The 24,009-nt window shown below is 33.3% G+C and overlaps 4 protein-coding genes and 1 pseudogene across 4 annotated transcripts; 2 read left to right on the top strand and 3 right to left on the bottom strand.

Moving 5' to 3' along the window:
* The first annotated feature begins 5,017 nt into the window (after nucleotides 1-5,017).
* LOC111292565 (Aldolase-type TIM barrel family protein) lies at nucleotides 5,018-7,326 on the top strand. Its single transcript, XM_022885005.2, has 8 exons — nucleotides 5,018-5,348; nucleotides 5,447-5,451; nucleotides 6,017-6,079; nucleotides 6,172-6,278; nucleotides 6,386-6,483; nucleotides 6,659-6,751; nucleotides 6,837-6,878; nucleotides 7,027-7,326. The coding sequence occupies exons 1-8, from the start codon at nucleotides 5,232-5,234 to the stop codon at nucleotides 7,180-7,182; spliced, it is 681 nt and encodes a 226-aa protein (XP_022740740.2). The 5' UTR covers nucleotides 5,018-5,231; the 3' UTR covers nucleotides 7,183-7,326.
* Nucleotides 7,327-9,130: 1,804 nt separating this feature from the next.
* On the top strand, nucleotides 9,131-12,253 carry LYK2 (Protein kinase superfamily protein). The gene is made up of 2 exons (XM_022885004.2): nucleotides 9,131-9,260; nucleotides 9,349-12,253. Exon 2 carries the CDS (start codon nucleotides 9,974-9,976, stop codon nucleotides 12,017-12,019), a length of 2,046 nt encoding a protein of 681 aa, XP_022740739.2. The 5' UTR covers nucleotides 9,131-9,260; nucleotides 9,349-9,973; the 3' UTR covers nucleotides 12,020-12,253.
* A 1,648-nt stretch (nucleotides 12,254-13,901) lies between these two features.
* Nucleotides 13,902-14,607, bottom strand: LOC111292747 (uncharacterized). The gene has a single exon (XM_022885278.2). The coding sequence runs from the start codon at nucleotides 14,432-14,434 to the stop codon at nucleotides 14,012-14,014; it is 423 nt and encodes a 140-aa protein (XP_022741013.2). The 5' UTR covers nucleotides 14,435-14,607; the 3' UTR covers nucleotides 13,902-14,011.
* Nucleotides 14,608-17,346: 2,739 nt separating this feature from the next.
* Nucleotides 17,347-19,363, bottom strand: LOC111292801 (UPF0481 protein At3g47200-like; annotated as a pseudogene).
* Nucleotides 19,364-20,011: 648 nt separating this feature from the next.
* LOC111293174 (UPF0481 protein At3g47200-like) lies at nucleotides 20,012-21,629 on the bottom strand. The gene has a single exon (XM_089767350.1). It carries the CDS (start codon nucleotides 21,562-21,564, stop codon nucleotides 20,218-20,220), a length of 1,347 nt encoding a protein of 448 aa, XP_089623476.1. The 5' UTR covers nucleotides 21,565-21,629; the 3' UTR covers nucleotides 20,012-20,217.
* Between the last annotated feature and the right edge of the window lie 2,380 nt (nucleotides 21,630-24,009).

The following is a 24,009-nucleotide window of genomic DNA, read 5'->3' as shown; positions in this document are numbered from 1 at the left end:
TCAAGTTAATTTAATGAGTGATGCATGATAAACTTGAAGGAAGATTTAAATGTAATAAATCAATTCAAAATTCAGTTGGAAAAGGGGAAGATTAAAAGAGGGCTTGGTCCACACTATTTAATATGATTAAAGAATGGAAGGTGTGGTATGAATATAGGGAAGGAAAAGTTGGCTAAGTTACTTGGGATTTTCATTTTGTTTGTTATTTTATTGATTTTTGGGCAAAATTCCAAGCCTTGAATTTCATAGCTACTATAGAATTTCATAGCCTATAGTATAATATTATTCTAAACAAACATGTATGGATAGTTCATCTTTCTCAAATCATATGTTTAATCATTTTTTTTTCACAACTTGATTTTTTTAAAAGTTTTTTTATCTTCCCTTAAATTCACATACCCTATTATATATTTGGCTAAGAAAGGTATTACTCGCATAAACGAATCCACAACCTTCAAACGTCAACTTCAATAATCTTTCAGCTATTCCAAATTATAGTCCTCAACTTTGCTTTTTGTGAAGGATGATTCATTTAAAAATTGTAAATGGGTTTCTGTTGTTTACTATATTTTGTTTAAAAAACACATAAATTTGGTTCCACCTTACCTTGATATTTGTTTTGGATTCAAAAGAAGACAATTCTCTATCAATTAAAACTATTTGTTCTTTCAAAAAAACAACCCAAAAATCTTATCTAAATAAACAAAATAAATTTGAAAATTATTATAAATCTTAAACAAAACATTTTTTGTGGTGTATATATATATATATATATATATATATATGTTACACATTAAACAAGTTTCCTAGTGATTTCAAGTCAATATATAGTATACATTGCTTTGAATCCATTCCATTGCTTTGAACCTCACACTTTTTTCTACTTTCTAAAATGCTAATTCATGGTTGTTTCTTGTGCATGACAAGAAGAAGAATATATATATATAAAAAAAAGGGATTCAAATTTTGTCATTCATGCATTTGGCCAGCTAGCAAGAATATATTTGCATTGCCATTGATGTTCTTTGTTGGATTTAGGTTTGAGTTTGGTGAAAGTCTTTATTTACATACATATCACAAATGGCAAAGTTAAACATAAATTTAATGTTTGATTGTTATTAAATATATGATTTTAATGCCAAAATAAAAGCACAAAAGTTTTGAAAATTTCCCAACCTGATGAATTACACAATAAAGCAGTTATTCTCTTTTACCATTATAAAGTTATTGATACAAATTAAAAATAGGTATATTAAAAGTTATTTAATAATTTTTATGTAAAATACGATACGAATATACAAATTTTAATATTCTATAAAAAATTAATTGAATTTTAATATTTTATATGAAATAAATATACGAATTGTCATATCAAAATAAAATTGTCCAATAACAGAATTAAACTTAGATAAAGCTTAGTTTGCAAAAAATCTAGTGAGTCTTGAAGCTGAAGCTAAGATGTCTGTCGGGGTATTAAGGTTGATAAGCAATCAATTTTTTGAGAATAACAGGGAGAAGTACAGCGGCATATGAAGATGAAGATTACCCTTAAATTCTGGTTTGAATGGAGTCCAGCAGAAATGGGATTGCTTGCTAATCCCCATATTTTCCATTGAAAATGATGGAAAATTGGTATCACAGATAACAGATGGAGTTTTTCATGGGCAAAAACAGGTGGTAAACTGAATTATTTAGGGATTTTTGGTAGACAAAACAAACTGAAAGCTGGATTATTGGGGCCTGATTTTCAGTTCCTTCTACTAAGAAGTTTGGTTTGTATCTTTTTCTGAACTCTATGGGCCCTTTTTTGAGCAAGTGTTGCTGATCAGTCATATCTATATGATCTAAATGGGCAAAATACAATTAATCTATATTGAATCTTGTCTGCTTATGAAAAGAAAATTTTGTAAAAATCTGCATTTATGTTTCATATCCAGGCCACCCAACAGTTTGTTTGCTTGTCATGTTTCAAGAAAAAAAAAAAAAGTCTCTTTTTCATATGATTGATGTTTGGCCTTCCATTTGATATCAAAAGAAACTAAAAAGAATAAACCAGAAATGGAAATATCATTCTCAGATTCCCCTTGTTTTATATCATCAAGCTAACAGAATTCCACATTTTTTACACACAAGAACTAGAAATCAGTACTAAAATTTTGGTCAAAATGTCACATAGGTTCTTGTACTCTTCAAATTTTAAGAATTTAATTATTTTAGTATTATTTAAAAGAATTTAATTCTTATAATATTATTTTTTAAGGATTTCAATTCAACCGTTAACAATGTATATAGATTAAATTCCTTAAAAAATAATATTATAGGGACTAAATTTCTTAAAAATAACATTATAATGATTAAATTCTTTTAAATAATAATATAGGAACTAAATTCCTAAAAATAAAAAAGTACAAAAACCTATGATACATTTTAATGAAAAATTTTCTAACAAACATATTATCAAATGGTTTTATTGACAATTGTGATGAAAAGGTCGATGTATTTGATTTTGTTGCTTGTTATATAGTTTTTTTTTTAATTATTTTTTGTGCTAAGTGTGTATGCGCAAAAAATATTATAATATATGCGTAATGTGTGACTTTAAATGTCGAACATGATGAATTATTTGATATCATAAGTCATAATCCAAAAAATATCATGATTCACCTTATCATCTTATCCACACACATTGTGGCTACCTACTTTTCCAATTTACCTACTAATTATGACATTTGAATAACATGGTCAAATTGTTCTTTTCATGTTTACAAAAATGAGCATATGAATCCACATGAAAATGCCTTTATATAGTCTATAAATTTTTACTGAGGTTATTGTATTTTTACCCCATCAAGTAGGCTAACCTTTATCATCATCAAGATTGAAGTGATTTAAAAGGCATAGTCAAGGGAGAAATTGAGATTAAATAGTTGTGATTGTAAGATTATTTTTGAAGTTTCTCCTTTCCCATTATTGGTTCACAAGACCTTTGCTATCTTCTAACACAAATATGCTTTGGGTAGGTTTAAAATTATATATATTTTCTTCCTATATATTATTTATAGAATTTATCCCAAATTGTACCATATGACACAATCCATTTTATTTTTTTTTGTAAAAAAAATTATAATTTGAGACTAAAAAGAGTTATAAACACTAAAATTTAAACTTCAGATCTATTATATGTAATTTTTTATAAATGATTACATAAATTAATGGAATTAAATTTTGCGGTCCGGTCCATCCCAAAATTTTAAATGTACAAAAAATTGATAATAATTGACTGCTTTAAAGGGATTAAAATTATATATTCCTAGCCAAGAGTTAGGACATTAATTTTTTTTTTTGTTTGCAAATCTAATTTAGACAAAAGCCCCACCTATAAAGCATAGAGGTGAAGAATAAAGATTGCATGATTATGTCAACTTTTCTCTCCATTTTTGTAATTAGTTCACAAGAAGTTAATCAGTTATGTATAATCACAACACTTTAAAAAAAAAGATGATTTAATTAAAGTTTGATATAATAAGCTTAGACGAGACATATTTCATGGAAGAAGTGCTAAGAAGCAACTGTGGAATTAATATGGGAACCCACAAAGTTGGCTATGGCCTATTATTGCCAAAAACCAGACAGGTTTTGTCAATCAATTGGCATTAAAAAAATTTCTAATCAAAGAATATATTTCTTTTGTCCGTATCCTTTTTCCCTTGGCCGGCCAATGCCAAGGCCAAGTCCTACCATCTCCAACGTTTCTGTCTAGCATTTTGAGCCTCACATTCACAAAAAGTATCACATCTTGGTAAGGATTTAGAGAATTGATCAATCCAGCTTTGAATCATAAATTATGGAGAAAAAGGGTTTTTATTTTTATTTTTTTTTGCTTGATTTTAAATCTAATAATTTAAAATTTGATATTACAACAAAATATGAAAATATAATATAAATATGACACGATTCAAAATTTTAATAATAATTATATATAAATTTAATAAATAAAAAATATATTTTATATTTTTATATCAATACGAATTATAACACATAATTTTTATATAAAATATAATATAAATACATGTATTTTAATATTTTACATTATATAAATATACAAATCGTTAAATTTTTTTTAGGTTAAACTATGTGATATTTGTTTGAGTGATTCAGTACAGTTCTTTGATCAGTGGTTTTAACAAATCCCACTCTCTTGTTACTAAACATAATCTAATTATTTTTCCTTTTCTTGTAATCTGAATTTTGGTTCTTAATCTTCCATTATCTGTTTTCCTTCTTACGCTAACATTCCCAAATCCACTTTCCTCTTATCCAAACAAAAAGTAAGGAAACATGAAAGCCCAATATCCTTGAACATTTGGGCTCTAATCTTGGTCTAACAAATTAACTTCATATTTTCTTTCTCGGCCTAAACAGAAAATCCACTTTCCTCTCGCCCACTGACCCACACAACAATAACAAAGCGAATATTTTAGTCAATAATTAATAAAAACGTGAAATTTTTTAATATCATTAGTGAAATTAAGATAATGATATATGTTTATTAGTGTATATTTAAAAAATAAAAATTAATTAAAAATAAAATATGTATCATATTTAATCATTTATAAAGTTAAAAAACTTCACATCAAATAATTTTTCTTTATTAAAGTCATGATAATTAATTTTAATTATTTTATTAATAAATTATACAATAATATCTTATAAAAAATTTAATTTTAAAAATTAAAAATAAATACACTTAATCTTAAAATATATTTAAAATTAATTTTTATGAGATGTTAATTTATTATATTACTAATAGTAAATTTAATATAAAATTTATAATAAATATAAAATTTTTTATAATTAATATTTACATTAACTAGGTGACACGTATACTATAAATTCTTAAAAATTACAGATTCGAAAAAAAAATAAATGTGCATTTTATTTCTAGAAGGAGGAAAATTCTGTCAAGATGGCTATCAATGTTTTTTTTGGAACCAAAGACACTATTTTTGAACATGGTTAGGTTGTCCTAAGGTAAAGCGCACGCAAAGGTAGGTAAGAACGTCGACAACTTTGACCAATAAACGCTACCGTTTAGACCTTTGGACATCTAATCTATCTCAACTACATCGAACTTCCACCTTAACGGCCGGTCCACCGTCTCTTCAGAAAGCAAGACAAAACATCTGTAAACCCGGGAAAAGCACAGACAGAAATCGGGTCGGATTCCAAAGATGGGTGTAACACCAAAAATTGCTCCATCCATGCTTTCATCGGACTTTGCTAACTTAGCATCGGAGGCAAACCGCATGCTTGACTTTGGAGCTGATTGGCTTCACATGGATATCATGGTAAAAGTTTCAGACTTTGTTTTTTTATTGATTCTTAATTAAATGAAAAAGATTTTCAAATTCTAACCCTTTTTTGGTTTCTGGGTTTTGTTCTGCAGGATGGGTATGTTTCATTGCTTTGATAAAGTTCTCTCCTTTAGGATTTTGGTTCTTTCTCTTTCTCCATCTCCATCTCCTGAACTTTTTTTTTAATCATTTTTGTGAATTTTTTAGCTGTTTTATACTTTGCTAATAAAGGAGAAACTCTTTTTATTGATTGTCATTAACTTAGATTGAAGCCTTATATTTCTATCCTTAATCAAAATCAATGGCATGTAAAATTTTTATGAGTTCTGTACTTAGGCTGAGGATATGCTTATATGTTAGGAAATTGAAGGATTCAATATCCTTAGTTGTTAATAGTTTGAAAAGTTATTTAGAAACATTGGAAAGAATGATGATTCTTTGTTGATGGGAAGGAAAAGGACATTAATTGTTTAAATTGAGTAAACTTTCTGTGCTTAATCCTAATTGTTACATTAACTTTTGAAATTGGATTGATTTTTGCTATATGTCAGTTATGCTATAGTTGTTTAGCCTTGCATTTTATTTTTATGACCTAGTCCATTCTGTTTCTCTTATTGAGTTCTTCTAGATGCTTACCTGTTCATTGTTATATTTTTATACAGACACTTTGTCCCGAATCTAACCATTGGTGCTCCAGTCATTGAGAGTTTAAGAAAGCACACAAAGTAACATTCTTTATGCCCTAGCACCATTTTGGCTTTTCAATATTAACAAGTTTACATCAATAAATACATCAAGGGTCCTTCTTCTCCCACAGGGCATATCTGGATTGCCACCTTATGGTCACTAATCCTATTGATTATGTTGAACCTTTGGGTAAAGCTGGTGCATCTGGTTTCACTTTTCATGTTGAGGTATCCAAAGGTGGGATGTGATGTGGTCTTCCTTTTTCATTTTTGTTTTACATCCTGCCATCTTATCTATTCTTTTCCTTGATTTCTTATGCAAAGATGTCGTGTCACCTTTTGCAGAAAATTGGCAAGAACTTATCCAAAGAATTAAATCAAAAGGCATGAGGCCTGGTGTGGCATTAAAGCCTGGAACAGAAATTGAGGAGGTTTATCCTCTGGTATGAATTCCTTCTTTTTCTCTGATTTTTGAGCTTTCAAATCTGTATTTTTAGTCGGTTCTCGGAATTGAATGGAGTTCTGTCTAATTCTTTGATCACTATTATGTGGTACTTTTTTTAAAAAATATTTTGTGATTAATGTGTCTCTTGGGTGGGTGATTATCTTATCTATTAGGTTGACAGTGAAAATCCCGTGGAAATGGTTCTTGTGATGACTGTAGAACCTGGATTTGGGGGACAAAAGTTCATGCCAGAAATGATGGATAAGGTGTCATATCATTTCTTATTGTTCTTCAATCTCATTTCAGACTTTCTAAATTTTATTTGAATGACATTTTTCACTTGCTTTGAAGGTGCGTGTTCTAAGGAAGATGTATCCATCACTTGATATAGAGGTAATCAAACTTATTGCCTTGTAATATTCTATAACTTCACTCAAATTTGCAATGATTACTTCTTCAAGACTACCTATTCTTAGGAACATCTTCTTCCTGCATTACTGCAATGACCACCTGTTGAAGCTATTGTGGCTTCGTTTTACAGGTTGATGGTGGTTTAGGGCCTTCAACTATTGAGATGGCTGCTTCAGCAGGAGCAAATTGCATAGTTGCTGGGAGTTCAGTATTTGGAGCTCCTGAGCCAGCTGCAGTTATATCCCTTATGCGAAAGAGTGTTTTGGAAAATCAGGAGAAATGTTAACATTATTACCGGCAAGATAAACATATGGGTTTTCATAAGAAAATTTTTATGGATTGTACACTACATTGGTCTCACATGATAAGATTTGAAATTCAATAAAATGACACTAATATTCACATCATCTCATGATGTGACCTTTTTAAAGAGGTCTATGTATTTACAAACCGGCCTACAAAGTATAATTATTAATGTTTTGACTTTAAATTATAACATTCATATTTAGGGATATAATTTTCCCACAAAATTTGTCATTTATTTCATCTGTTGTGTCTATATATTGTCAAAATTCATGAGACCTTGTTTCTTGTTTGCCAAAACGTGGGAAAAAAAAAAAAGAAATCGGAATTCTAGAGGCATGAGCTGTAAAATTTAGCTTGCTTTAGGGCAACTTTCTGTGCTAATGTTGTCTGCCACATACTTGCTTGGTGCCCTTGGGGTTTATTGTCTTTTCCTTATCCTCTATTCATGAATTATTAGTCAGAGATCCAACTTTTAGTAAACCTGATTCAGAAAAACCAAATCTATTCAGAGTCATTGATCTGAAACCTGTGATCTGGATACTGTTCCATCCTTGAATCTATCCATGCCCCTTTTCTCTCTTTTGCACACCTGAAGGTAAGATTGGCCCCTAGATCTGTAATCTTTTATTTTGGACTTTCATCAGCTTGTTGGATCCAGGTTCTTCCAAACAGAAACGAGATGGCTTCACATGTCCATTCCTGTGCACGTGAGAGACATCCATTTGTCCTCGATAAAAATGAGTCCTTGAGGTGTCAGCCAAGGCATGTTCCATCGTCCAAAGTTTGTTGTTGTTTGATCCATGTTAAAATATGCACTGTCTCACGTGTTTTCACATGCAAATCAGGTCTTCTAAAAGTAGTTTTATCGATAATTGAATCTTTCAAGCATTTCAATATCAGGGCTTAAAATGAAAAGCTGTGAACTCAGAAAAACCAAATTCTACTAAAATGCAATACTCACTTTTGGGATAAGAAAATCTTCAAAACCTTCTGTATTTATTCTTTTGTTCTTTCGAGTTGAGATCCAAAACTAGTTGACTTCCATGGACAACCTAGATTTTCAGTGTAGGATGTGCAATGACGATGATCATGGCTGGTACTTTTGGAAAGAGTGGAGCTTGTCAGCTTAGGATTTTCATGGCAAATTTGACCTATGAATCTCTAGCCTTCCTTTCATGCCCCAGCTTTTCGTTGCATGGACATATGTTCCATAGATCGATATCATCTTCCTTTTTCCTGTTCTTTCTTTTATGTTTCAAAATCTAAATCATTTCTACTCATCAAAGTTGCTTGAAAGAATACCCTTTTGCCTCTTTTATAACAATAGGTTTTTGTTAAGACTTCGACAGGAAAATTACATTTGCCTATCAGAACCCGTGTTTTCTGATAGATAGTGATATAAGTCTTCCCTTATCTCTATTTTTTTTTTTTTTTAAATTTTCAGTCATTGAAATTCATCTCTAATTGGCTTATTGCATGTGGATTTCACCAAGTTGTCTAATCTCATCAAGTTGGTTCCCACGTAGGCAGCTGAGTTGGCAATGGCAATTCACATGTTCTGTCTAGAAAATCTTCATGAGAGCAAGGAATTTTGATCATCATATCATAATTTACATGAAGGAAAACGTTAGAAAATTGGGGCCTAATTTTTGTCAATGGAGGGTCCCCAAACGCGACCTTACCCAATTCTTTGTTATGGTAGGGCAGGAATGTCTATAAATCAGCCAATGCATGCATGTGTTTGTGCATATGCTTTATGTATTTCTCTTTTCTGGTTCCATCAGGCGTTGATGAGACTGATTTCTGCAATACGAACCTCTCTATTGTGTTCTAGTCCCTCAATAGTACTATGACTTTATCATAAAATATGCAATAAAGGTCCAAATTGTAGTTAAACAGAATTTATAGATGCTACTGCTAATATTTATGTAAAATGCAGTGATTCCAATCTTGATTTTGTTCGCGAAAAAGGGCAGCAGAAGCAATTTAAGAGTGCAGAAAAACTCAATCGGGGGTTGATTTTGGCACATTAGCTGCTCATATTTTCTATCAATAAAGGTTTACTAGTAAAACTCTATCCAAGTTTACAATTTACATTGGCACTTAATGTTGATTTCATATTGCTCCGGCAAAATGGATTCTGTAGAAATTAACCAAGAAAGATGACAAACAATGGTACCACAATCAAGGACAAAGTAATGTTGTGCATTCCCGTTCCTGGTCTGTGAATTCTAAGCAACTTTGTTCCAAACTTGAGGACCATATGCACAAAATGTTTGTGTGTCCATGATCTACCGAGGCATTCATGGGATAGGAGAATGAATATCACAGAGCTAGCATCATCCAATTGCTACACATGTATCTAGATAAGGAACAAATTAAGTGTCCTGTCAAAGCACATGTATGATGGACTTGTATGCATATTTTTCAGCATATAAAAGCAGGTTTGAAGGCCCCAAAGTTCTATAAACTATATGAGTGGTGGCTCTGCAATCAACGGCAACTGAAAACTTGGGGATAGATAGCCACCCCCTAATCAGTCGAATCAAAGCCCAAGGCTAGGTGGTTACCAAACAGCTGGAACCAGATAAAAATATACAATATCTTTGTCATCCCCAAGAATCCTGTCTTTGAGAGTCTTTGAAGAAAAAGCAAAAAAAGCACTTATTTTTAAACCTTTTTTCTTTTGTGTATGGATCCAAAATATTCACTCTCTCGAAGTGAGCTCTTTTTTTAATTGGTCAGTTATGTTGAACTGATTGCCTATTGACATGGCATCTCTGATCAGTAAGCTCTACTTGAGAGCTTTATTCTTGTTCATCTGGCTACTTGTTTCTTCACTTGGACGGAACTTGCTGAGCTGTGAAACTACATCTCCAGATGCATCCGGGTACCGTTGCAGTGTAAATGGATCAGCGGATCAATGTGGCACGTTTGCAGTGCTTCGGACTAATTCATGCTACTCATCTCTTTCCAATCTGAGCTTTTATTTAGGCCTCAACAAATTTGCAATTGCTGAAGCTAATGGCTTCTCTGCACAAACAGAGTTTCTGCCAAGAGATCAGCCTTTGTTGTTGCCAATTGATTGTAAATGCAACAATGGTTTCTTCCATGCCGATTTAACAAAAAATACAATCAAAGGGGAGAGTTTTTATGATATTGCTGAGTCACTGGAAGGCTTGACAACTTGCAAAGCTATTCGAGAGAAGAATCCTGGTGTCTCACCATGGGGTCTTGATGACAAAGTTCGGATACTGATACCATTAAGATGCTCATGTCCATCAGCATCTGAAGTCACTCCAAAAGCAAGGCTCGTACTTTCTTACCCTGTAAGTCAAGGTGATACGATTTCTAACTTGGCTATTGCCTTCAATACAACTTCAGAAGCTATAATATCTGCCAATAACAGATCTTTAGGGGCCTTCGAACCTGAAAGTTTAGTACCCCTTACATCTCTTTTGATTCCGCTCAATGGTAAGCCTCTTCTTGGTTCACTAGCAAAACCTAGTGAGCCTAGTCTGCGTTTTCCTGAAACCAGCATCCCAATACTTAATCCTCATAAGAAGAAGTCAAGGATGTGGAAAGTCGGAGTTTATATTGCTTTAAGTGGAATCGTAGTTGGAGCTATCATTGCTGTTGCAGCAACCTTATTGCTGATCCAATTGAAAAGGAAGAAGAAGCAAAATTTAAGCAAGGATGCAGATGTGGAACTGCAGCAGCTTAGTTTAAGTGTAAGAACTGCAAGTGAGAAGAAAGTCTCTTTTGAGGGATCCCAGCAGGATGCTCTAGATGGTCAGATCATTGGCAGTGTTACTCCCCGAAAGGCGCAGGTGGACATGTACACCATAGAGGAGCTTAGAAAAGCTACTGAGGATTTCAATCCGAGTAATCAGATAGAAGGAAGTGTGCATCATGGTCGTCTCAATGGTAAAAACTTGGCGATAAGGGGCACAAGAACAGAAATTATTTCAAAGGTTGAGCTTAAACTCTTTAATGATGCAAATCATCAGCACCCAAACATAATTAGACTGTTGGGGACCTGTGTGACTGAGGGCTCCAGTTCGTTTTTAGTCTTCGAATATGCTAAAAATGGCTCCTTGAAGGACTGGCTACATGGTGGATTGGCAATGAAAAATGAGTTCATAGCCTCCTGTTATTGCTTTTTGACATGGAAGCAGAGGCTGAGGATCAGTCTTGATGTAGCAGTGGCATTACAATATTTGCATCAGATTATGAATCCATGCTATGTTCATAGAAATGTCAAGAGCAGAAATATCTTCCTGGATGAAGATTTCAACGCAAAGATAGGAAACTTTGGTATGGCAAGGTGTGTTGAAGATGATATCAAGTATCCTGATCTTTCAACTAACCCCGCCACTTGGAGCCTGGGTTATCTAGCTCCTGAATATCTTTATCAAGGCGTGATTTCCCCAGGTATTGACATTTTTGCTTATGGGATAGTTTTGCTTGAGATTTTATCCGGGCAAACACCAATAAGCAGACCTGATAAGAAGGGTGGAGGGAATGTTTGGCTTTCAGAGAAAATCAGGTCCATATTGCAGTCAGCAAGTGCAGATGCGCTAAGGGAATGGATGGACAGTGCATTAGGGGAGAATTACTCATTTGATGCAGCTGTCACATTGGCAAATCTTGCAAGAGCTTGCACAGAAGAAGATCCCTCTTCGAGACCAAATGCCGGAGAGATTGTTGAGAAGTTATCGAGATTGGTGGAAGAATCACCAGAAGGGGAAAATATGTTGATCTGTGAAAGCTCTTGCAAACCTTTGGTAAATGCATCATCAACAACCAATCTGTGAATAATCTATTAATGGATCCAAAATAGCCACTTTTAGTTCTAATTTTTCAGCTGTTTCGAAATGTTTTGCAGTCCTTGGCTCGTAGCCTCTTGTCTTCTTGATAAGAGTAGTGGGATCCTGTAAATATGTAATTAAGAAACTGAATTGGACAAACAAGGCAGGTTTCTACTTTGTAGTTTGTATTCTCTACATTTCCTGAAATAATAAATCATAGAAGTACTCAATATGTTGAAATCCTCTAAGATTACATATAATTTATAAGCTATGAAGCTAATGGTGGAGCTGTTTGTTTAACATAGCCTCATGTTTCTTTATTGAAGCCTGTGCTGCTTTGACTCTCTTCAGTCAAAGATCAGCTACTACAGACAGATCAATCAATTAAGAATGACAGAAATTCTATAACCAAAAGGTTGCCACTTTCCAGGTGATTAGTTTATACTGATGCTTGTTAGAGGCATGGTTCACATTCACTGGATCACAGTTTTGGAGTATTGAACTTGGAAATTGGAATCCTGGGGGATTTTTGAGGTTAAACACTATCTACCATCTTCATTTTTGTGGTGGTTGAGTCATATTGACCCCTGTAAGACCTCTATCATGATGAGAATCACGTTTATATCAGAATTTCTGGTCAATAATTAAAAGCTTTTTTCTGGGTGGGAAGGGACCAAGGAAAAGTCTTACAGGACATAGACTTCTCTATTTTTCCACAAAAAAGGAAGAAAGGGTGAGGGTCATCTCCTCTCACACCTTGTAGTTTTTTGGACAGGCCAAAATCCTGCTCATTAAATTAGCTCATTTTTAGCTTGGTCATATTAGGCTTTAATTTTATGACCTTGTCATTTCTCTTTCATTTTGCCTATAACCTTTTTTTTCAATGAAAGATACGGTGATTTAAGATTAAAAAAATAGATTACAAGTGTTGAAATTTGAATATCGAATTTATTAAAAATAATTTTTTAAAAATGATTGTATAAATTAACTAAATTAAATTTCGTGTTTATTTTAAGTATAAAATCTTGTGATTCGTTACTATACTATGGGTCAGTTTTCATAAAAATTAACCTAACACTACGGTCATTCAGCAAAAGAGCCAAGCATCTATTGAAATCCAAAGCTTTCTTAATTCTTTACTTTCAAATTTTCTCACGAAACATATATACAAGGACTAAGGTAGAATACATAACGTGTGTATATGTGAGTCTGATACAAGGCACGGTGTTAGATTTGGTTCAAAAGTCAGTCTTTTTATTGTTCAAACAAACAGAGAAAATTTAAATATGGCAAATTTGCAACTGTTTTTAGATGTAAAGCAAAATCCATCTTATAACTTGAAGTGCAAATTTGAAATTAAATGTCTACAATCGAATATCCCTCTGAATACTCGAATGTTAAATTTTAGAAAATTTTATTAGCTTTTGGTTTGGATGATATATGATCTTGTGATACTCTTATTTCATATCGGGATATTTGAAGGATTATTTTATGATATATAAATAAAAGTTTAAATATAAATTTATGAAATATTTTTTGTAAAATAAAATTATGATACTTTCAATTAAAACGAAAAATATATTGCAAATTAGATGTTAAATCTCCACAAATCTCATGCTAAAAAACTTGCTGGAATCTTCTCTTCTTCAAATGAAAAAAACATGGTTAGCTGTAGTTATTAAGCACTTTCAACCTAGTTTTCACCAAATTAATCAAGGATTTTATCTATGTGGTTGAGTTTTTCAGTTTCAACTTAATTTGGTTATGGCACTAGTAATGAAATTTTCTTTTAGTCTCAATTTAGCTCCATTAGTTGATTTCTTCTATCTTAATCAACCCATTTTCAACAAGATGTTTCTAAGGATAGAAATTAGAAACCAAGCCAGAATATCAAGAACGAATTAATAATTAATGCAAATAAATCTGAATCACTATCAAGTATCAAGAAAGAAAAAAGAAAGGGAAGAGAAGAAGAAGAAGAAGAAGAAGAAATATACATCACAGCATCATGACTCTAAATTCATCAAAATTGAGGACTCCATCACCATTAAGATCAAACTGATCAATCATCAATTTACATTCCTCTATACTCCTAGACTCACCTAATCTACTAAGCATCCTCTTCAAACTCTTTGGTGTAATACACCCACAACCCTCCATCTCATACATCTTGAAAGCCTCTTTCAAATCATTCACTTTCTCTTCCTCCCCAACTTCTTCCACAAACCTAATGAAGTCTTCCAACCCCAACAATCCATCCCCATCCGTATCCAAGGCCTCCACCGCCACCTCCGCCTCTACTAGGGACAGCTCCCCTCCTACCGCCTTCACACACTGTTGGAGCTCCGCCGGTGATATCTTCCCATCTCCATTTTCATCAAAGTGATTAAATACCCTCTCATATTGATCGTTTTTATTCATTCTATGAATGGAAATGAAGCTATGAAAACCAAGATAGAGCTGGCTGGCTTCAAGTTCACGGCTTAAACCCCAAAATATATAGTTGACACAAACACAAAACAAAGTCCAAAATTTCGACTTTTCTCTATTAAAAGCAATAAAGTGGGGGCATTGGAAACTCAATGGCAATGAAGCAAAAGGGTTTAAATAGAATCTGAGAGGGGATGAGAGCAACGTGTGTGTATGTAAATTACATACGCCCGGCTGAGGTGTGAGTGTGTGCGCGTGGCGTGAGTTGACCACCTTGTAACTTGTCTTTGGGGTTGGGTTTTTTTCTATTATTTTATTAGACTTTGACCTGTCAAAGCATGCATGGGGCATGCAACAGGGGACAATGGAAGAAAAATGCGGTGTAAAACTGATAAAACAAGGAAATGGAATCAACGAAAAAAACGACCGCATTCGGATTCTTGTTGGGATTTTAGTTACGGCCAACCATCAAATTAGAACTGCCGCAGACACAACCACCTAAAATAAATAGTTAAAGACTTGTAAATAACCAAGAAAGGGGCAGAAGGCTTCCTTTGTTGATTCATCTTTTTTCTCGTTGACTTATCAATTTTCTAGATGGCAAATGAGATATAATGGAGTATATATATATATCTTGAATTTTATTTTCTCAAATATACTCGTATATATATATTTTATTTATTTATAAGTGTTGGGGTCAAACTTTGACCTTAAAAAATCTACTTTCATTAATTGCAAAAACAATCTAATCCGTGAATCTTAACAAATTTTGTTGCCGTACAAGTTTTGTTGATCAGACCCTGGTTTCCTTTCGCATTCTTTTACTTCTTCGGATGGTTAAAACCAAAGATACATATAACCTTAGTAGATCAAGGGTGTGCTTGACCTTTTGATCCAAAAAGAGGAGCTCAGGGTCTAATGTAAGATTATGAGATGAGAACATGTTGCGTACAAAATGAAGGGTAAGTTCAATCGGGGACTTGGTTTAAAAAGGGGCCTTGGTTTTGTTGAACAAAAGCTCGAATACCAACCAAGGTATCTGGTTTTCTAGCACAATCAAGTCATGAGCCGTGACTGCCTAATCATGTTTCAGTTGGTGCACCCTAGCTAGGTAGGGGCATTACTTTGTGAAAAGCGTTCTTCAAGACCTTGTACCGAGTCGGAATAGGCTACGCTGTCATGAAGCTCCGGGACAAAGCATTGAAAAGCCATGAAATCATCATTGAGTACACTTCATCGAAGTGCTGAAGTCAGGAGAATCAGGATTGGAGAGTGTCCCATCCACTAAGCCCATCTGACATCTTGTTTTTGGCATAGAGAGCATTCTGCATGCTCTCCTCCATGTTGGATAATTTTCTCCATTTAAAAGGCTGGAAACAAAAAGAATGCTAGGATTATCTGATGGATGTAAATAGAATGGAGAATTATGATCGATGGGGTTATTTTTTCTCCCCCATTTAAACCATTAATGTCATTTTTGGAGAGATTACTACCAGAGTTTATGACAATGGCGGCTAGGTTTACTCTGATCGATCACATGTAAACTCCTGAATAACCTGAGTAACTTACTTTTATTTAGTAAAAGTTTATGTACAAGATTGGTCTATAAGCCAAAACAGAGTAAGAGCCTACACCAGATATAAACATTATTATTGATCATAGCCACATTTTCTTCAAGCTTTCTTCTCTCTTTAATTAATCATCAATACCTATTTTATAGGAAGTATAAAGGTTGCAATTTGATAGGTTGAATCTTTCCCAGTTTTGAGTTTTTGAATTTTTTAGTTTCATGTTATTGATTTTAAAATTTTAAAGTCAAATTTATGTGCTTGTGTCACGAACTTAAGGAAGAGTCTTAAATCTCACATTGAACATAATAGGAAGTTTACTGAGGTATAAAAGAGTTCACACCACCTCCGCCTTGTGAGGTGCCTTTTGTAGAACGAAATCGTGAAGGCAGGAGGGTCAGAGCGAACAATACCTCACAAGGGTATGAACTGTGGCGGTCTCGGAGCCGCGCGAGTTCGGAGCTTAAGTCTTGACCCGTGACAAGTGGTATCAGAGCCAGCCTTAAACCGTTCGATCCACGCCAAGCAGCTCGGAGGAGGTAGGCAGGGTGTGAACTGTGACGGTTAGGCTGATCTAGGACGCCGGAAGGGTGAATGCTCGGATCCCGGAGTCGCGCGGATTCGGAGCTTAAGTCTCGACCCGTGATACTTGGGTATTCTATGTTCAATGATGAACTTTTGCCCCATTAATTTATTCCACAATATGCCCCACTATTCTTTGGTTGGTTTGTGATAAGTTGAGGTTAATTGCAGCAAATGGGCAAAGGGCACCTTTTTTCAATTTTTTATAGGCTGAAAATATCATCTTTTAATAAGATAGATGCCATATTATTATTAAACAAATTTTTTTAAAAATATTAATATTTTTATCTATTTATTTTAAAGATTAATATTTACACATTAATAAAATAAAATAATTTGATTTATTGACAGTATGTAAAATTTATATACTGGTAATGCATTAAATATAATTTTTTTTTATAGTGAGTTATGAAAAATTATTAATATTTTTTAATTCAAGCTTAAAATTTAGTTTAAATAATTCATTTACTTTTTTTAGAAAGTGAATTTCTATTAAATTAAGATTCAATTTCTAACACTTGAAATTTCTTTTCTTATTTTTCTTAGGTAATTTTTTAATGAATGGATAGATTTTCAAACTAAAATACAACAAAACTTGGATTTGATTGATAATCAAGAAATTCTATCCACACATAAATATAATTGCTTGGTTCCTAAAACAACCAATCCAATTTCCTTTTCCCCTTATCTTTACAAGTTTAGAATTGTTTTAATTAATTAGCCCAAACATCCCATGTTTAATATTCTCTTTTGACAAAGAGAGATTCAACTCAAGTGCTTGGAACCTGAGACTTTGCAATTATTAGCATCGGAGTTCCATTTTGTGCATATTGACCATTGTTGAATGATTTTTTTTACTTTGATTTATCTAGAAAAATAGGAAACTTTGCTAGTGTTTTAATCAAAGACATGATCTTCTCCATGTGACTAATTTCAAACAACTGGTTATAAAAGACAAAGCTTGATTTTTTATTTCTAAATATAATAAACATGCTTTTGGTTTTGGGCCAAATTAAGGGACTACAAAGCTTGCTTCAAGGTGAGAACAAACATGATAACAGCATAAATTTGAGCAGCAATAGCCCAGGGCTTGGTAAAATAATTTTGCACATAGTAAGCACGCCATCTAGGCCACCATCGTCTGCAATAATTATTCAGGTCACAACAAAGTTGAGAATAATAGAATTCCTTGACATAAGTGTCATTGTAAAGCTTATTAAAAAACTGGGTTGCATCCTCTGGACTCAACCAGTTAATCAAAAATTTCCTTCTTGCATAGTATTTCCATGTCGTTCGTGGTGTCGATCAGGTTATCCAAGAGCTTGGCATAGCAAGTGAAAATTGGTGGACAATGTGGCAAGCATTGCTCGTACCCAATCAGGTTCCTCAAGATTGTTTCTGTCGTCTCTTGAATTAGCAGGGATGGAATTTCGAGGCAACCTTCTCTAAATGTTATATCCAATATGCTATATTCAGTTTTTTTGAAGGAATCAGGTTCCTCAAGATTGTTTCTGTCGTCTCGAACTTTCATGAATTTTACACCTGCCTCTTTGAGTCTAGTGACAGAAGGAATTGGTTGCCATTCAGAATTCCCTTTGCTTTTAATTACTTTCGATGGTAAAACCAAGGATAGCCTTAATAAATCAAGAATATGCTTGATATCTTTGCCCGAGAAAAGGTCTGGTTTTGTAGGAAGTGGATGAGATGAGAAAATTGTAGCAAAGAAAAGAAGGGCAAGTTCAATTAAGGACTTGGTTTCAGAAGGAAGCTTGGTTTTTTCAAACAGGTTATGAAGTACTAACCAGGGTATTTGATTTTCCAGCAAAATCAAGTCATGATGCAGAAATTGAAGCATACAGGACATCGAGAAAATTGGGTCATCCTGCTCTTTGTTCGTTTCAGCATCCTTTCGGAGTAGCTCAATAATGAAGACACCATCAAGCACCATCATTTTTACGAATTCGTCACCTAATTCTGCTGCATAATCATGTCCTGCGTAGCAAGCACTAGCCTGTTGCTCAATCAACTTAACAGCATCAACCCAGTCAGTTAAAACTCTCTGCTGCTCAATCTCCTTGGCTTCTTTGGATAATAAAGTTGTCTCTGGCCGACTTTTAATTACTCTGGACAGGAGACCTTTCAAATACTTGATTTTGATTTTCTCTGTGGGTACCAAATTTTCTTTGCCATGGTGCATTGGACCAATCGAGAAGCAATTGGGGACAAATGAGTTTTCTCTGTGCCTGAAGAGTATGCTTGGGGTTTTGAAGATGCAGTAGCTCGGTTCCATGGATTGACGAGCATTCTCCAATTCAGCATTGAGAGAAGACACTAGTGATTCAACATTGATTTCAACATTATTATCTGATCTTCCACTTTCTGCAGCCATTTTTCTTGTCTTCTTGTTTTCTCTCTTTTTTTTTTTTTGGCAATTGGGCAAAATTATTTTTGAGAACTTTCATTTTTGGGTGATAAAATGGCATAAAAACAAGATGAGAATTTGGGATTAACTTGCATGTAAAGAAAGAATATGTACAAACTACAAAGTCCGGGAGACAAGCTATTCATGAGACACTAAGAATGAAGGAAATGGTAAGAAAAGTTATGAGAAAATGTCTATCTAGTTCCCTTGGAAGTCATCGGCATATGAAAGGTGATAAACATATTTTCACACTCGTCTCTCAAGCTGGCAGACCGGAAGTCATTGGTTCCAATTTGTTTCGTGTGTGCTTTGTATTGAGTTTAACGAAAATATGAGTTTTAATGAAAGAAATTTGTGACATTTTAATCTTACGTTAATATGTTTTGAAAATCCATTATTACATATAAATAAAAATTTAAATTTATATATATTTAATGAGACATTTTTTGTGAAATAAAATTATAATTCTTTTTAGTTAAAACAGATAATATCTCACGAATGGGTACAGATCTTCGTATTATCCTAATGCAAAAGAGTTTAATAAACTAAGGTTAAGTGCCTAACCTGGTTACCGTCCCATTGATATGCCTTCTATGTATCAGAGAGAAATGCTTTAATTCTAAAGAGGACAAAAGAAGGAAAAAGATGGAAGGAATTTTCAACTTTTTAACTTGTCCTTTGCTTGCAATTCTCATGTGTACTTTCCTTCCTAGCAGAGCAATATCAGTTGCAATTGTTGGTGGGAGATCATGTGATCCTTGCTTCAATTTTCAGTCTCTATAGTTAAAAAAAAAAAAAAGGAATAAAATACATCTCATTAATTTCTTTTAAGCTAGGGTTTTAGATGAGTTATAAGTTGGCCTTTAAAGAGAACATGATAGCCTCTGCAAGTTTCTAAATTGCCTCCTAATCAAACTCCAAAATTACCATTAGAACTGAACTTCATAATGAGTACTAGTAAATAGATTTTGTTTTTTCTCAGCCAAATGGGTTGTGATTGTAATGTTGAAGAGCACAAAATTTTCATAATAGAGTATCTTAACAACCAACAATAAGCAAAGAAAAATTAAATACATTGTCCCGATGTCCTTAATCAAATGAAAATGATAACAAAGTAAATGGGAAGCTTATTCATGAAAAAGAAAAGAAAAGGTAAGACCACTTTTTTTCCCCTTTCTGACCAATGTGTGTCAGTTATTCTACTACTTTTGGATTGTAAAGAATGTCTGCAAGAAGGTGAGAAGGAGCATGCTAAAGGCATAAAGTTGAGTAGCAATAACAACAACAACCCATGACTTGCTCAAATAGTTGTGCACATATGCAGCTCGCACTCGAGGCCACCATTGTTGGCAATGATGATTCAGATCTTTCGACAGTTGAGCATAATAATTTTCTCCCACATAAGTGTTGTAGTACAACTTGTTGAACAAATGGGTTGCATCCTCTAAACTCACCCAGCTATCTATAATTTCCCTCTTGCATAACATCTGGGTGTCATCCTCAGTGTCTATGAGATTGCTCAAGATCATGGCATAGCTAGTGAATAAAGAGGAACAATGTGGCAAACACTGCTCATAGCTGATTAGATTTCGAAAAATTGTTTCCGTTGTCTCTTGAATTAGCAGGGATGGAATTTCGAGGCAACCGTCTCTAAATTTTATATCCAAGATGCTATCTGCATCAACTTCTATGAATTTTACACCTGCCTCTTTGAGTCTAGTGACAGAAGGAATTGGTTGCCATTCAAAATTCCATTTGTTTATAATTACTTTCGATGGTAAAACCAAGGATAGCCTTAACAAATCAAGAATATGCTTGATATCTATGCCCAAGAAAAGGTCTGGTTTTGTAGGAAGTGGATGAAATGAGAAAATTGTAGCAAAGAAAAAAAGGGCAAGTTCAATTAAGGACTTGGTTTCAGAAGGAAGCTTGGTTCTTTCAAACAGGGTTTGAAGTACTAACCAGGGTATTTGATTTTCCAGTAAAATCAAGTCATGATGCAGAAATTGAAGCATACAGGACATCGAGAAAATTGGGTCATCCAGATCTCTGTTCCTTTCAGCATCCTTTCGGAGTAGCTCAATAATGAAGACACCATCAAGCACCATCATTTTTACGAATTCGTCACCTAATTCTGCTGCATAATCATGTCCTGCGTAGCAAGCACTAGCCTGTTGCTTAATCAACTTAACAGCATGAATCCAGTCAGTTAAAACTCTCTGTTGTTCAATCTCTTTGGCTTCTTTGGATAATAATGTTGTCTCTGGCGGACTTCTAATTACTCTGGACAGGAGACCTTTCAAGTACTTGATTTTGATTTTCTCTGCGGGTACCAAATTTTTTTTGCCATGGTGCATTGGACCAATGGAGAAGCAATCGGGGACAAATGAGTTTTCTCTGTGCCTGAAGAGTATGCTCGGGGTTTTGAAGATGCAGTTGCTCGGTTCCATGGATTGACGAGCATTCTCCAATTCAGCATTGAGAAAAGATACCAGTGATTCAACATTGATTATAACATTATTATCTGATCTTCCACTTTCTGCAGCCATTTTTCTAGTCTTCTTGTTTTTTCTCTATTTTTTTTTTTTTTTTTTGCAATTGGGCAAAATTATGTTTGAGAACTTTCATTTTTGGGTGATAAAATGGCATAAAAACAAGATGAGATTTTGGGATTAACTTGCATGTAAAGAAAAAATATGTCCAAATCACAAAGTCCAAGAGATAAGCTATTCATGATGTCAGGAATAGTGACTCAGATCTTATAAGAGATTTATTTAGGATTTATTAGATATTACTTGATGGACAAAAAGACTCACAGAATAAGAATTCTAAAAGAAAAAAAATTCCTAATAGGCAAGTTTGATTTTTTAAAAAATAATTCTAAAAAAAATAATTCTTAATAGACAAGTTTGTATGATTATAAATATATGAAATCTCTATAAGATTAGGTATGAGAAAAAAATATAAAAGAGTTGTATGGTTTTATGAGTAGACACCCCGTAAGACTACTTAAGATTTACGTCTTATGAGTATATATGTTTGTTTATTAGTGCACTAGAAGAGATTGAGAGGGTCCACATAAATATGATGTATAGGTATATATAAGTATGTGTTTTGTTGTATTAAAAAGGTGTATGTGGGTATGCATTTATGAGTAGACACCCCATAAAACTACTTAAGATTTACGTCTTATGAGTGTATATGTTTGTTTGTTAATAGACTAGAAGAGATTGAGAGGGTCTACATAAGTATGATGTATAGGTATATATAAGTATGTGTTTTGTTGTATTAAAAAGGTGTACGTGGGTATACGTTTATTTGGATTAAGAATACTCCATAGGACTAGAAAAGATTGAGAGGGTCTATGGGTATTGATTGTTTAGTGGTTGATATGTTTTGATGTTTGTTTGTAATTCTCTATAACTAGTGGATCTTGTTTCTCATTCATGGACGTAGGTCAGTTGAATCAAATGATGTTAAATTATTATCACTTGTGTGTTTGATTCATTGTTTGATTATATTTTCGCTAACGTGAATTAGATTGGAGCTTTTGGCCTAACAAGTGATATAAGAGCTGTGATAATCCATAACAAATGGTATTAGAGCTGAAGGTTCGAGGCATGTGAGAGGAAAGTTTGAAAAGAGCTCGATTCAAGAAAGAAGTTCGAGCTTATGTTTTGAAGATCAGTTTACGTGAAGCATGAAGACATACCAAAAAAGATTACTGTGAGACTTTCATTGCAAGTGAAAACAAATATGTCTAGTATAAAGACAGATAACTTGATGAAATTTGAGTTAAGGTAAAGATTGTTAAGAATAGTTACTCGAATCCTATAAGAGATTTGTTTGAGATTTGTTAGATATTACTTGATGAACAAGAAAACCTACAAATGAATAATTCTAAAAGGAAAAAGATTCTTAATAGGTAAGTTTAATTTATAGAAGAAGAATTTTAAAAAGAAAAAGATTATTAATAGGCAAGTTTGTATAGTTATAAATAGCAGAAGTCTTTACAATGTTAGGTATGAGAAAAAAAAAATAAAAGAGTTATAAAGTTTTATGGGTAGATACCCCATAAAACTATTAAAAATTTATGTCTATAGATGTATATTTTTATTTGTGAGTGGACTAGAGGAAATTGAGAGGGTCCACATAGGAATGATGTATGGGTGTATAAGAGTATGTATTTAGTTTTATTGAAAGGATGTATATGGATATGTGTTTGTTTGGGTTGAGAATACTTCATAGAATTAAAAGAGATTAAAAGGGTCTGTGAGTATTGATTATTGAGTGGTTGATACATTTTGATGTATGTTTATAATTCTCTATAACTAGTAAATCTTGTTTCTCATCCGTGGACGTAGGTCAATTGGATTGAACCTTGTTAAATTGTTGTCTCTTGTGTGTTTGATTCATTATTTGATTATACTTTTGCTAATGTGAATTAGATTAGGGCTTTTGGCCTTACACATGAGACACTAAGAATGAAGGAAATGGTAAGAAAAGTTACAAGAAAATGTCTATCGAGTTCCCTTAGAAGTCATCATTTACTTCCACATATGAAAAGTGATTAACATATTTTCACATTCTTGTCTCTCAAGCTGGTAGATCAGAAGTCATTGGTTCTAATTCGTTTTGTGTGTGCTTTGTATTGGGTTTAACAGGAACATCAAGTTTTAATGAGAAAAATTTATGACACCTTAATCTCATGTCAACATTAAAACACAAAAAGCTATACTAACGATCATTGACCATTGGTAAAAGATATACTGATAAAGACATTGTCGATATAAGTTGAAAAAATGAAAACATACGAGTCTATATTGACGAGCATTAATCATTAGTATAGGTAAAAAAGATTAAAATATACAAGTCTATACTGATGTGTGTTAATCATCAGTAAAAGGTATAACGATAAAACATACAGCAGATATTATACCAATAGATATACATTTAGTGACGATATTAAACCATAAGTATATCTCTGTAAGCTA

This window comes from Durio zibethinus, chromosome 10 (assembly GCF_047325235.1).
Source record: "Durio zibethinus cultivar Kanyao isolate XHJ-2024 chromosome 10, ASM4732523v1, whole genome shotgun sequence".
In the NCBI taxonomy this organism is placed as follows: Eukaryota; Viridiplantae; Streptophyta; class Magnoliopsida; order Malvales; family Malvaceae; genus Durio; species Durio zibethinus.
This window is presented reverse-complemented; position numbering and strand designations above follow the sequence as displayed.

Excerpts from the sequence above, each read along its gene's own strand:
- LOC111292565 (XM_022885005.2), top strand. The coding sequence starts at position 5,232 with ATGGGTGTAACACCAAAAATTGCTCCATCCATGCTTTCATCGGACTTT. Across the intron at positions 6,752-6,836 it reads TGCCAGAAATGATGGATAAG|GTGCGTGTTCTAAGGAAGAT; the intron begins GTGTCATATCAT and ends CTTGCTTTGAAG. Across the intron at positions 6,879-7,026 it reads ATCCATCACTTGATATAGAG|GTTGATGGTGGTTTAGGGCC; the intron begins GTAATCAAACTT and ends TTCGTTTTACAG.
- LYK2 (XM_022885004.2), top strand. The coding sequence starts at position 9,974 with ATGGCATCTCTGATCAGTAAGCTCTACTTGAGAGCTTTATTCTTGTTC.
- LOC111292747 (XM_022885278.2), bottom strand. The coding sequence starts at position 14,434 with ATGAATAAAAACGATCAATATGAGAGGGTATTTAATCACTTTGATGAA.
- LOC111293174 (XM_089767350.1), bottom strand. The coding sequence starts at position 21,564 with ATGGCTGCAGAAAGTGGAAGATCAGATAATAATGTTATAATCAATGTT.